Source organism: Brassica oleracea, chromosome C3 (assembly GCF_000695525.1).
Source record: "Brassica oleracea var. oleracea cultivar TO1000 chromosome C3, BOL, whole genome shotgun sequence".
NCBI lineage: Eukaryota > Viridiplantae > Streptophyta > Magnoliopsida > Brassicales > Brassicaceae > Brassica > Brassica oleracea.
The window spans coordinates 24,508,494-24,521,124 of record NC_027750.1 but is presented as its reverse complement, the minus strand read 5'-3'; the positions used below and the strand labels follow the sequence as shown (position 1 = coordinate 24,521,124).

Below are 12,631 nucleotides of genomic sequence, written 5' to 3'. Positions count from 1 at the left end.
AAACCCCTGCTATTTTGCTTTGAACTCCACCAGAATTTTGAGATCGAGCTCGTGAGCTTTTTGATGATATCATGTGGTAAGAGAAAGCATGACATTATGTAAGTAGGCAGGGCTTGGGAGAGGAACTTGGCTGACCAAGAGTTTACGCGATAACTAAGGCGATCTTGGATGTAGGCGAATGCTTGTTTTTTCGATCCACATATTTTTTCCGGAAGACCTAGGTACATTCCCATCCCTCCTTCGTTGGAGATTCCCAGAGCTTGCTTAATGCTTGTCTTAATTTCCGGTGGGACTTTATTCCCAAAAAGTATCGAGGATTTAGAGATGTTAAGTTGCTGGCCAGATGCTGTACCATAGTCATTGATGATGTTTATCAATTCTGTACATTGTTGGGTATCTGCTTTATAGAAGAAGAGGCTATCCTCTGCGAATAGCAGGTGGAATATCGCCGGGCTGCCTCTAGCTATTTTTAATCCTGTAATCCGGCCTTCCTGCTCTGCCCCTTGTATTTGGCTGATGAGGGCCTCAGTTAGGATAATGAAGAGGAACGGAGAGAGTGGATCTCCTTGTCGAATTCCTCTGGACAGGGAGATGTTTCCTTTCGCTTTACCGTTTAGGAGGACTTGGTAAGAGACAGATGAGAGGCAGTAGTATATCCATGATACCCATTTCTCACAGAAGCCCATTTTTAGCGTGAGTGCCTCGAGGAAGCCCCATGTTCAGCTCTCTAATTGATAGAAAACCTTGTATAGTTTCTAACAATTTCAAAATAAAATAAATATTAAAGTGTTCCTGAAGATACGTAAAAATGAATTAAATCAAGTTCTAAATAACTAACAAAGTACGAGTGAAGAGTTTGTTCTCATTTGTCGCCAATGCTCTTTAACCAACAAAAAAAAAAAAAACGAAGAAGCCAAGATAAATTTGTTTAGACTTGTTATTTTTATGATTACCAAACATATAGTAAACGTTTGTTTCCCTCCAAAGTCCAAACTAGTAATTAATGGAATATATGAGGTATTAAAATTTGAAGGAAAAAAGTTTGTCAACTGCACGAAGTATACTCTAATATGGTGAAAATCATCCAAAGTATTAAAATATGTCAATAACTACATCATGTTTATATTAATACATGCCACATATATGAAGTTAAATTTAATATGATGGCAACATCATAATCGGGTTTAATTGAATTTAGAATTAGCTATTGGGGTCATTCTGTAATTTTATAAACCTACACCATGATTAATAAAACCCGACCCAATCTCATAAACCTGACCCGACATAATTGTTCTTTCCCCAATCGATTTAGTTAGGGTTCTAAAAGAAAAAAAATTAGAAATTTCGAAAAGAAAGAGATTAAGAGAGATTTGAGAAAAAGAGAGAGCCTCTTTCTTCGATTGACACTCTAACTTCGATTAAATCCAAGTAAACAATTACGGGTTCACAGTTGATTACTTCATAATGTTCTTCGATTCAACAGTCTGTCTCTATCTCTCAAATCTGAAATTGATTCTCTCTCTCTCAAATCTGAAATTGATTCTCTCTCTCTGTCTCTTTTACCTCATCGTGACCCTGGAATCAACTCTCTCTGTGTGTCTATATTATGATTCTGTTTACGAAGAAATTGAATCTCTCTTTGTCCTTTCAAATCTCTTTCAATCTATCTTTTCGAAATCGCTAATTTTTCCTTTAGAACCCTAACTAAATTGATTTGGGAAAGAACAGATATGTCGGGTCGGGTTTTGTTATTAGGGTTTAGGTTTATAAAATTACAGAATGACCCCAATAACTAAGTTTAAAATCAATTAAACCTGATTATGATATTGCCACCATATTAAATTTAACTTCGTATATGTGGCATGTATTAACATAAACATTGTGTAGTTATTCACATATTCTAATACTTTGGATGGTTTTCGCCATATTAGAGTATACTTCGTATAGGTGACAATTTTTTTTCCAAAATATCAGGTCTTTAAAAGGAAAACAAAAATGATATTTTCTCAGTTATTAGTCATAATTTGCTTAGAGTGAAACGGTAATAATCAAAGCACGAATCTCCTAAAATTTCAATATCCACCGCTGGATTTTGAAGTTCATGACCCAAGGGTTAAAAATCAAAGCCTCCTCAAAATTTGCCTCCTCAAAATTTGACCCGTTTGGAATTTCTTTTTTATCTCCTCCTTAAAATCAAAGCATTCTTACTCACTCACCTCCTTCTTCTCAGAATAACCAAAAAGGAAAAAGAAATTCATTAAAACAGAAACTGAAAGCCAACCATCATGGCGACGAGACAAGTTAGAGGTTTATCTTTTTAACCATAAGCTTTTTTTTTAATCGTAATTGACTTGATTTCAATGCTTGTCTCAAAACGTTTTGATCGGTAATATATTTTCACAGATGATCCTCCGGTCCACGTCAAGAAGAACCGTCGCGCTCTTTGGGACATCGGAAACATCACTTCTATTCCCCGAGTCCAAGGAGGAAAGATCAATCATCGCCCCTTGACCCGTAACTTCCGTGCCAAGTTACTAGAAAACGCACAAGCTGCTAACAAAAAGGTTCGTTTATTTTTTTTTGAAGACTGCTTCTTCCAAGACTCGTGATATTGACTCTGTCGACAAAGACAATGATCTTGCCGCTTTGGAAGTATGTTGAGGACATGTACACTTTCTACAAACAAGTTGAGTTGAGGTACTATATATATTCTAAGAGCGGTCCTGAGATTTTAGAGGGCCCATTCAAAATAAAATATTTTCAGATTTTTTGATATTCAAATGAATTTTTTTATTTATGAAATAGCAGTTTTCATAATATAGTATTTACATGCATCTAAACCATAATAATATGAAATCTATCCAATATAAATCTATCATTTTCATAAACTAAAATTTTTTAATCAATTTTTAATTATTTTACAATTATATCACATACATAAACTGTTTTTCTAAAAGTGGGGGCCCATTGAAATGTTTCATAAAATTGCCCAGATGAAAAGTTTATGGAAAAGTTCTGTGAATGTTTCTTGATATACATGCAAACACAGCCTGAGATTAATGAGAAGATGAGATCTACTATTATAGACTGGCTTGTAGACGTTCATCTCAAGTTTGATCTGTCCCCTGAGACTCTTTACCTCACCGTCAACATCATCTCTGTGGTAAAGAGTCTCAGGGGACAAGTACATATACTTTTAAAAAGTCAAATATGTTGACAGGTACATATACTTTTAAAAAGTCAAATATTTCTCGCCGGAACTTGAGCAAATCTCACCAAATTAATGTTGTTCCCTTACAGGAAGCAGCTACATCAATTCTTCATTCTCTCTACTCTGGAGAAATGTCGAAGCAAGTGGATTTATCCAAACCCACTTTTACTGTTCCTTCTGGATCTGAAACTACTACCTCTCATATCTTATCTCCACAAACTATTCAAACTACCCACACCCCAAATCTCCACACCACCATTACTATCCCTCCAAAATACTCCTCTCCTCTCCATACCAATAGAGCCTCTTCGGGAACTAACCCTACCCTCACCCATCACCATCCTGACCCACCCTCTCTTGAGCCTCTCACTAACCAAACCCAAACTCAGCCTCCTCAGCAACCTAAGCAAACTCAGCCTACTCTGATTGAGAAACTCAGGACTGCTGGAGACAAAACCCTCAAACGGCTCGCACCTGTCTCTGTATCTCCTTCAGGAAGACCCAGAATTCTTATACCTGACTCCGTCTTTCAGAAGGGTGCTGAATTACATAAAGACTTCGTTGTCTGTTATTTTAATGGGAAGCCTCCCCCCTTCAATCAGATACAGAGCGTCTTCAACTACATGTGGGGAAAAGGAAAAAGATTAGAAATCCATAACAACCCCTTGAACCGTTCAGCCATTGTAAGGATTCAAAGTGACTACCTCAGATCAAAGATACTGGAAAAGTGCATTTGGTATGTAGGTGACTCGATGTTCCATACAGCGCAATGGTCTTCTGATCATTCCATGTCCACCCCTCCACTGAAAGCGATCAAAATCTGGGCTCACCTCACTGGTGTGCCGTTAGACCTGCGCTATGATGAAGGCCTAAGTCTAGTAGCAGGGCTGGTGGGAGAGCCGAAAGAGACTGATGATTTTACAAAAAATCTGGTTAGTTTGACAGTCTCACATGTAAAAGTGGAGGTTGACTTAACCAAACCGTTACCTGATGTGGTTGAATTCGAACGTCAGAATGGCGAGGTTGTCGAAGTCATGGTACATTATCCTTGGGTCCCCCCTACGTGCTCCCACTGTCATGAGCTTGGCCATATAATAAAGAACTGCCTCCACTATACTCCTCCTCCAAAGGCTGCTCCTGAACCGCCTTCTGGAGCAAAGAAACAAGATGTAAAAAGGCAGCGAAAGTACCAGCCCAAAGCCAAGCTTTCGGAGCAAGGCTCTGCTGTCACCCCTTCCCCAACCCCTACTGTTTTTCCACCTGATCTTGTCTCTCACTTTGAAGCAGCTCTCCCTGTTTCGAAACTGGCTCCTTCTGTTGCCATTGTTGCTGATACTATGTCTCCCTTACCGGCTTCATCCTCTCTTGTTCGTTCCTCCTCCAACGCCTCACCTGTGTTTTCCTCCCCTGACCCTCCCCCTAGACCTTCTCTAAAGAGGTCCCGCTCCTCTCCCACTCTTTCTCCCTCACACCAGCAGCACAAAATCACCTCTTTGCTGTCTTTAACCGCCCCTTTTGAACCTTCTCTACCCCCACAAATAAATCTCCCACTAGAAAACAAATTAAACTCTCTTTTTTCAATCTCTAACTAATTTCCATCTCTATCTTCCTCTTTGATTCCCTTAGAGCTGCCTGATCACTCGGGTAGTTCTCTAAATCCTTCCCAATGAGTGTCAAACTCTTTTTTTGGAATGTTCGAGGTCTAAATGACCCGAATAAGCATCAGCCTTTTGTTAGTTGGCTTCATAGTCACTCCCCTCTTTTTGGTGCCATTTTAGAAACCCATATATCAGAACCTTCGTTGAATCAACTCATGCCCTTTCTCTGCCCTGGCTGGAGCTTTGCCTCAAATCATGCATCGGATCCTGATGGCCGCATCATCATAATTTGGAGGAATTCCATTCAGGTTACTGTCATTCACCAATTTGCCCAAAGCTTGACTTGTCTCCTAGCTCTCCCAAATTCTCGACCAGTCTACTACACTGCTGTCTACGCCTCGAATCTCAGCTCTGAACGTGTTGATCTATTGGCTGACCTTATCAACCTCCACTCTATGCTCAATCTAGATGGCAACCCGTGGATCTTAGGAGGTGATTTTAATCAAATCATCTCCCCAATGGAACACTCCAGCATGGATGTAAACACCACTGATAATCTCATGTACCAACTTCGTGACTGTTTCCTTCAGCTTGGTGTATTTGATCTGCGGTACCTGGGCCCTCAACACACCTGGACAAACAATCGTCCAGAGGACCCAATTGCCAAAAAGCTCGATAGGTTGCTAGTAAACAGCTCCATGGTCGCCTCTCTCCCACACGCCCTTGCTACCTACCTCCCTCCCCTTATCTCAGACCACACCCCTTGCTTGATTGACTTAGCCTACCAACTTCCCCAAGCTGGTACTAAACCTTTCAAGTTACAAAACTATCTCACCAAACACCCGAGCTTTGCTCAGCATGTCTATGATGCCTGGTTGCGCGCCGGAAGTGAATGCCTGACTCTCACTCAATTGTGTTGGAAACTGAAAGTGATAAAGAGGGATCTCAAACAACTAAACAGAGAGAACTATTCTAAAATTCAAGAGAGAGTTTCAGAGACTTACAGTTTGTTACAACATGTGCAGGTACAAGCTCTTCAAAACCCATCAACTACAACCTTTGAAGCGGAAAGGGACTTGCACCAACGATGGTTGTTCTTGAGGGAGATTGAAGAGAGCTACTTCAGACAAAAGTCTAGAATAAACTGGTTGGCGGAGGGAGACTTGAACACGACCTATTTTCATAGGATTTGCCAAACACGGGAAAGTCTCAACGCCATTAGAGCGTTTCTCACTACTACGGGAGATTGGATCACTGATCCAACTCTCATGAGTATCCACGCTGTTTCTCACTTCACTTCAGTCTTAGGCCCACGCTACTATATTTATTTCCTCGGAATTCCGTCGGAAAATTCCGAGGGATTTCAGAGGAAAAAAGAAATTCTGAGGAATTATTTCCGACGACGTGTTTCGTCGGAATTTCGTCGGAATAACGATATTCCGACGAAATTCCGACGATTTTTTCCCTCAGAATCCTTGATGTTTTCTTGTAGTGAACTGGTCAATGGGTATCACAAGAACAAGGGAACAAAGAAAATCACGATCAAGGTAGATATAGCAAAGGCTTTTGATACTCTATCATGGGAGTTCCTTTTTACCTGCCTTGAAGGTCTTAGCATACCCCCTCTGTTCATCCGGTGGCTCAAAGCGTGTATCTGCACAACAAGCTTTATGGTGAGTTACAATGGCAGCGTCAATGGCTATTTCAAAGGAAAAAGAGGTTTGAGGCAGGGAGATCCTTTATCTCCCTACTTATTTGTTATTGCAATGAACTTCTTATCGCTAATGCTCAAAAAAGCGGCTGCAGATAACAAGTTTAAGTACCATTATAAGTGTAAGGAGACAAAGCTCACCCATCTATCATTCGCTGATGACCTGTTGATCTTCATAGATGGCTCTATGGAGTCAGTCCAACATGTGCTTATGGTGCTCCGCGAATTTGAGCTTCGATCAGGCCTGAAAGTCAGCATGGAGAAGACAAGTTTTTTTGCATCAGGTCTCACGGAACAGGAGTCACAATTAATCCAAGCCACAACTGGAATGCACATGGGATCATTACCTGTTAGATATCTGGGTGTCCCGCTAGACTCCAAGAAGCTGAGCCTCACCAGCGCTGAACCGCTTCTTCACCAGATAAAAGCGAAATTCTCCTCTTGGTCTGTGAAAACCCTGTCCTTTGCTGGTCGGCTTTTGTTGATCAAAACGGTCATCGCTGGAATCAACACATTTTGGTGCTCAACCTTTATCCTCCCAAAGGCCTGCATAAATAGAATCAACTCTCTCTGTAGCGTTTTCTTGTGGAAAGGCGATGTGGAAAGTAGAAACACAGCTAGAGTAAGCTGGGAGACGGTTGTGTTACCCAAAGATCAAGGAGGCTTTGGGATAAAGGACTTGCTTACATGGAACAAAGCCTGCACATTGCGTCTACTATGGCTCTTATTCTTCCGTAGTGGCTCAGTGTGGGTTGCGTGGTTCAAAGAAGTAATCCTCAAGGGCTCTATCTCGAACTACTGGACAACAAAGCCTAGCTCCTCTTTCTCCTGGTTAGCAAACAAACTCTTAAAGCTCAAGGACACGGTCTTCCCTCTCATCAAACTGCGAATTCAAAATGGTCTCTCAGCCCGCTTCTGGTTTGACAACTGGTCACCTTTTGGGAAACTATACGACTATCTCAACGGATCATCCTCGCGCCTTGGAATCTCTCTCAATCCAACTGTGGGATCTTTGATCACCAATGGAATATGGCGTACGACTATCTCAACGGATCATCCTCGCGCCTTGGAATCTCTCTCAATGCAACTGTGGGATCTTTGATCACCAATGGAATATGGCCCATCCCCCCTGCACGATCAGAGGAGCAGCTACAGTTACAAACTTATCTAACAACTCTACAACTCAATGGGGAACCGGACTACTATGAATGGGAATTGGGAGTTCCTACCGCTTCTAGATATTCTACTGGTGAGACTTATAATTACCTTAGGCCCCAGAGGCCGCGAGTGAGATGGGTTGATGTGGTTTGGACGAAACGTGGGATCCCTAGGCATAACTTCCATCTCTGGCTGGTGCTTCAAGACAGGATCCCAACGCGTGATAGGCTTATCAGCTGGGGATTGCAAGTGAGCCCTTCATGCCTTCTATGTAACACCGCAAATGAATCACGCGATCACCTCTTCCAAGACTGCTCCTTCAGCTTTAATCTGTGGACTCAACTTGCTAGGAAACTCCGACTATCACCGCTCAGGAACTGGGATGCTACGCTAGGCCAAATGATCGCTCTACCTAAAGGTAAACCCCCAACTCTGCTCTCCTATCTAGCGTGGCAAGCTATGATCTATTGGTTATGGAATGAGAGGAATGCGAGACTACACTCAAACACCTTCCGCTCGGTCGACACCATCTACACCACTATCTATCGCCAACTGAAGAACAAGATTCAGAGCTCCAGACCTTCGAACCCAACGATGTCTTCAGCGATGATGCAACTTTGGATCTAACGACAAGCATCTGAATGGTTGTTTGTTTTGTTTGGGCTTCACTTTGTTTCAACTAAGGTTCACTAGATATGGGTTTCTATAATTGGGCACGGCCCGTTTTAAACTAGCCATGGGGGTTTGTAAACATTTTTCTTCTTCTGCCTTAAATATGAAAGCCTTTTATGCAAAAAAAACATCATCAATCGTTTCCTATCACTGAAGCCTCTTCCGAGAAGAGAACTACAGCTTCTAGGCGTCAGTGCCCTGCTCGTAGCTTCCAAATACGAGGAGATATGGCCTCCTCAGGTCAATGATTTGGTGTACGTCACAGGCTACACGTACGACGAGAAGCAGATTCTAGTGATGGAGAAAACAATCTTGGGAAACTTGGAATGGTACTTGACAGTTCCGACACAGTTCATGTTCCTCGCAAGGTTCATCAAATATGCGGGTCCTGACCGGGTGATGGAGAACATGGTTCACTTCTTCGCTGAGTTGGGTTTGATAGATTACGACGCTTTAAACTTCAGCCCTTCTTTGTTGGCTGCTTCGGCAGTCTTCACAGCGAGATGCTTCTTGAACGAGACACCTGCTTGGACTGATACACTGAAGTTCCACACCGGCTACTCTGGACACCATCTCATGTTAGTCTTGTTATATACTCTTCTCACTCTCAAGCTTTAAATTCAGCATTATTGACATATCTCTGTGTGTGTATATGTTGTGTAATTTTTCAGGGAATGCTCAGAGGTTTTAGTTATTACTCACTCGAGAGTTGGGGAGGAGGGGAAGCTACGAGCTGTGTTCAACAAGTATTCAGAACTTGAGAGATGTGTTGTTGCTTTGCTTTCACCAGCCAAGTCACCTTTGTCTGCTCTCTTTGAAGAAAGCATTGATAGAATTAGGCAAACACTCTGCAATGTTCTTGGATCTCTCTGATCTTCTTTGTGTAAAACGTTTTCCCTTTTCCTTGTTGAGAAAACTGATTGCTTCCTTCCTTATTGATAATGGATTCCAAGTATTTATTATGAGTTCGAAGTTGAGTTTAGAACAGTGGTTTATTATTATTATTATTTTTTTTTGGCTCAACTTCGACTTTCATTATCCAACAAAGTGTTACAATGAAATTAGACCTCATCAGATATTCAACCACAAGACAATGAAGTGATTTAGTATCACCTAGAAACCCGTCTATTGATCTTACGCTACGTAATCAAACTCTCCATTGTACTCATGTAACCACAACTAGAACAAATTCATTCTACGACTCAGAATGAACCGTCTCTTAAACCATCTAATTCTACTACTAAAAAAAATAAGATTACAAAACTATCTCTAAACCACCAAGATAAACAGAATATGAGACTTCAAATGAGCCCAGAGAAATTGATGCCGAATGATCAGAATGTTGTGCAAGACCAACCGCCAAAACACCAATTTGAGACAGTGTTGCAAGAGAATAATATCGGTTTGGTCTAAGAAAACTTGAATATAGTTTTGCATACGAAGAAAACGACGACGTTTTTAAAACAAGGGTAATAACGTCAATTCCAATAAGGGGTTTCCAATGTAAACCTAATATATATAATTGGCATTGTAGCGCCCGAGTGTTAGACGCGCATCCCACAAGCCCTATAACAAATCGTCTCTTTCTCATCCGTTGGTGAACATGGTAAGCTCGCTCTTTCAGGCTTCGAACTTTGAGCTGAGCTCATGTCTTAGATCTCACATAATTTTTGTTCCCTAGTAGATTCCTAGTTTCCAGAGTTCTAATGTTCTTCTTGTCTTATAGCCTATTACTGGGATTAACGAGTTTGTGATTGATCGATTGATAGTGTAGTATGTATGGTTATTGTTGAATTCGATCATTTCGTTTAGACCAGTGAACGAACGATTCTCTGTTTCTAACAACCGTTTTGGTGTCTTCGGTTTTATATGTAGTCGAGGAGAAAGACCAGAGAGCCTAAGGAGGAAACTGTCACTCTCGGACCAGCTGTTCGTGACGGAGAGCAAGTGTTCGGTGTTGTTCACATCTTTGCTTCTTTCAATGATACTTTCATTGTGAGTTTTTCTTCATTGATTGAAATTAGTATAATTAATAATTATTCTCTGCGGAGTCAATTCGGCTCATGATGTTGTTGTTTTGTAATTTTATTGCAGCATGTGACTGATCTGTCTGGGAGAGAAACTCTCGTTCGTATCACCGGTATGTTCTCTTAGTAGTTCATGTTTATGTTTACGCGAACAATTTTAGAAAAAAATACTTGTTTTTTTTTTTTTGTATTTTCAACGAATTTTTATTAATTAATAATGATTATTTGTAAACTTCAAAAAAATAATTGCATTTATTGAATTTTTATTTTTTTCAGAACTATGAGAAATAGATAATTACAAAAATATGTTTTATTAATGTGTGGTTCCTAATTATGTGAATTGAATCATTAAATACATTTTTTTGTAGGTGGGATGAAGGTTAAGGCTGATCGTGATGAGTCTTCTCCTTATGCTGCTATGCTTGCCGCTCAAGATGTTGCTCAAAGATGCAAGGTCAGCAAACTGTTCTTGTTTTATTCGTTTTATTAGTGTTATTGTGCGTCTGGATGTTAATAATCTCTAATCCTATTATGTAACAGGAGCTTGGCATCACAGCCATGCACGTGAAGCTCCGTGCCACTGGAGGGAACAAAACCAAGACTCCTGGCCCTGGTGCTCAGTCAGCTCTCAGAGCCCTTGCTCGTTCGGGCATGAAGATTGGTCGTATAGGTAAACAGAAAGCTGAATCTCTCTGTCTAGTTACATATTTGTCACTTTTGATTATTTCAGTCTTTTGAAAGGAATCTTTAATGTATTTTTGCAGAGGATGTGACTCCAATTCCCACCGACAGTACACGTAGAAAGGGTGGACGCAGAGGAAGAAGACTTTGATTTCTCAATGAGCCTCATCATTGTTCTGTTGTGTCCTTGACTCCTCTTGTGGTTTATTTGGTACACACTTCGAAGTTAGTTTTTGTCTCTCTCCCGTTTATCTTTCAAGTTGCTTCGTAAAAACATTATAAGCTGTGTCTTTCTTCTACGATGTAAACTTTTGCATTGGAGTTTTGGGAATTATAAAAACTGTTAGTGACTAAATGACGTTTGTGTTATTGTTAATTGGCTTATTTAGCTATTTTGCATTTTCTATACTAATAACCCATAGGCTACTTCCTGAATGGATAAGTCACACCTAGTTTAATAGAGAGAAGCTGCTTAGAAGGTTTAACTCTGCCCACTCTCAGTTTCGTAGTTGTTTCTGATAAGTTACACACTGTTTCATGAGCATGCTCTTACTTGCTACTCAGCTCGTTTTTCTTACTTGGTCCGTACTTGACTCGTAAAATCGAGTATTCGTCTTGATAGTGGTACTAACGTTTTGTTCACGACGATGTTATATAGATTATAATTACCAAATTTCCAATAAGTCATGAATAGCTTTTGATTAGTACCAAGTTAACTAAGGATATGTATGACTAATTTTATAGCTCTCAAATAAATGGTAAAAGCAAGAAGTTCTTTTATATGGGACTTACAATACCATTAAGTTATTTTAATGGCTCTAATACCATTAAGAAAAAATTAAGCAAGAGAATTAAGCAGGAAGAGTGAAAACCCTTGAATTTTTAGAGAACTCTTCACTGAGAAAATTATATCTAATCTATTAAAATCTAATCTATTAAAATGGGAATACATTTTGTACTTAGCCCTGAATTTTCCTCAATATTTACCATTTTATGCCACTGGCATTAAACAAATTGTTGTTTTAAAATTTTTCTTAACCACCCTATATTAATTGACATCACTTAACCTTAAATAAGTTTTATATACGGTGGCTTAAAGGTCTTCTTTCTCCGTTATTTTTTTTCTCCATTCTTCTAGGTCTTCTTCTCCATTCTTTTCCACTCTCTTTGTTTGATGGATTCACGTCGCAGAAAAGGCTAGATAGGAGTTTTGCGGAATTGGGTTATTTCTTTCTCAGTCGTGGTTGTTTGTGGTCTCAGATTGGTTGGGTTACATTGCGAGTCAAGACGTCAGTGGATTTTCACTAAGCTCTGGTGTGGTTTCGTAAGTTGCAGCGGGAGTGACCGATTGAGAATGAATCACGACTTGGCTGGAGTGAGTTGGCTCATGAGATCGCAGCTGCGTTGATTAGGAGAAGGCCACGAGTTCCGTTAACTAGGGTTTCTTAATGTGCATCCGGTTTTGTACGTTAGTCTTTTTTGATTTTTTCCATTAAATCATTAACCAATTCTGGTTTGGTAACCGAACCAAACGTATATGGATTATCTTTTAATAGATTAGATATTAATCGCT

At 40.2% G+C, this 12,631-nt stretch overlaps 1 protein-coding gene and 1 pseudogene across 1 annotated transcript; both read left to right on the top strand.

Annotated features, from left to right (window-relative positions):
• Positions 1–2,285: 2,285 nt before the first annotated feature.
• On the top strand, positions 2,286–9,223 carry LOC106330204 (annotated as a pseudogene).
• Positions 9,224–9,892: 669 nt separating this feature from the next.
• On the top strand, positions 9,893–11,442 carry LOC106331445 (40S ribosomal protein S14-2). Its single transcript, XM_013769801.1, has 6 exons — positions 9,893–9,956; positions 10,226–10,345; positions 10,445–10,490; positions 10,746–10,831; positions 10,918–11,047; positions 11,142–11,442. Exons 1-6 carry the CDS (start codon positions 9,954–9,956, stop codon positions 11,207–11,209), a joined length of 453 nt encoding a protein of 150 aa, XP_013625255.1. The 5' UTR covers positions 9,893–9,953; the 3' UTR covers positions 11,210–11,442.
• The last annotated feature ends 1,189 nt before the right edge of the window (positions 11,443–12,631 follow it).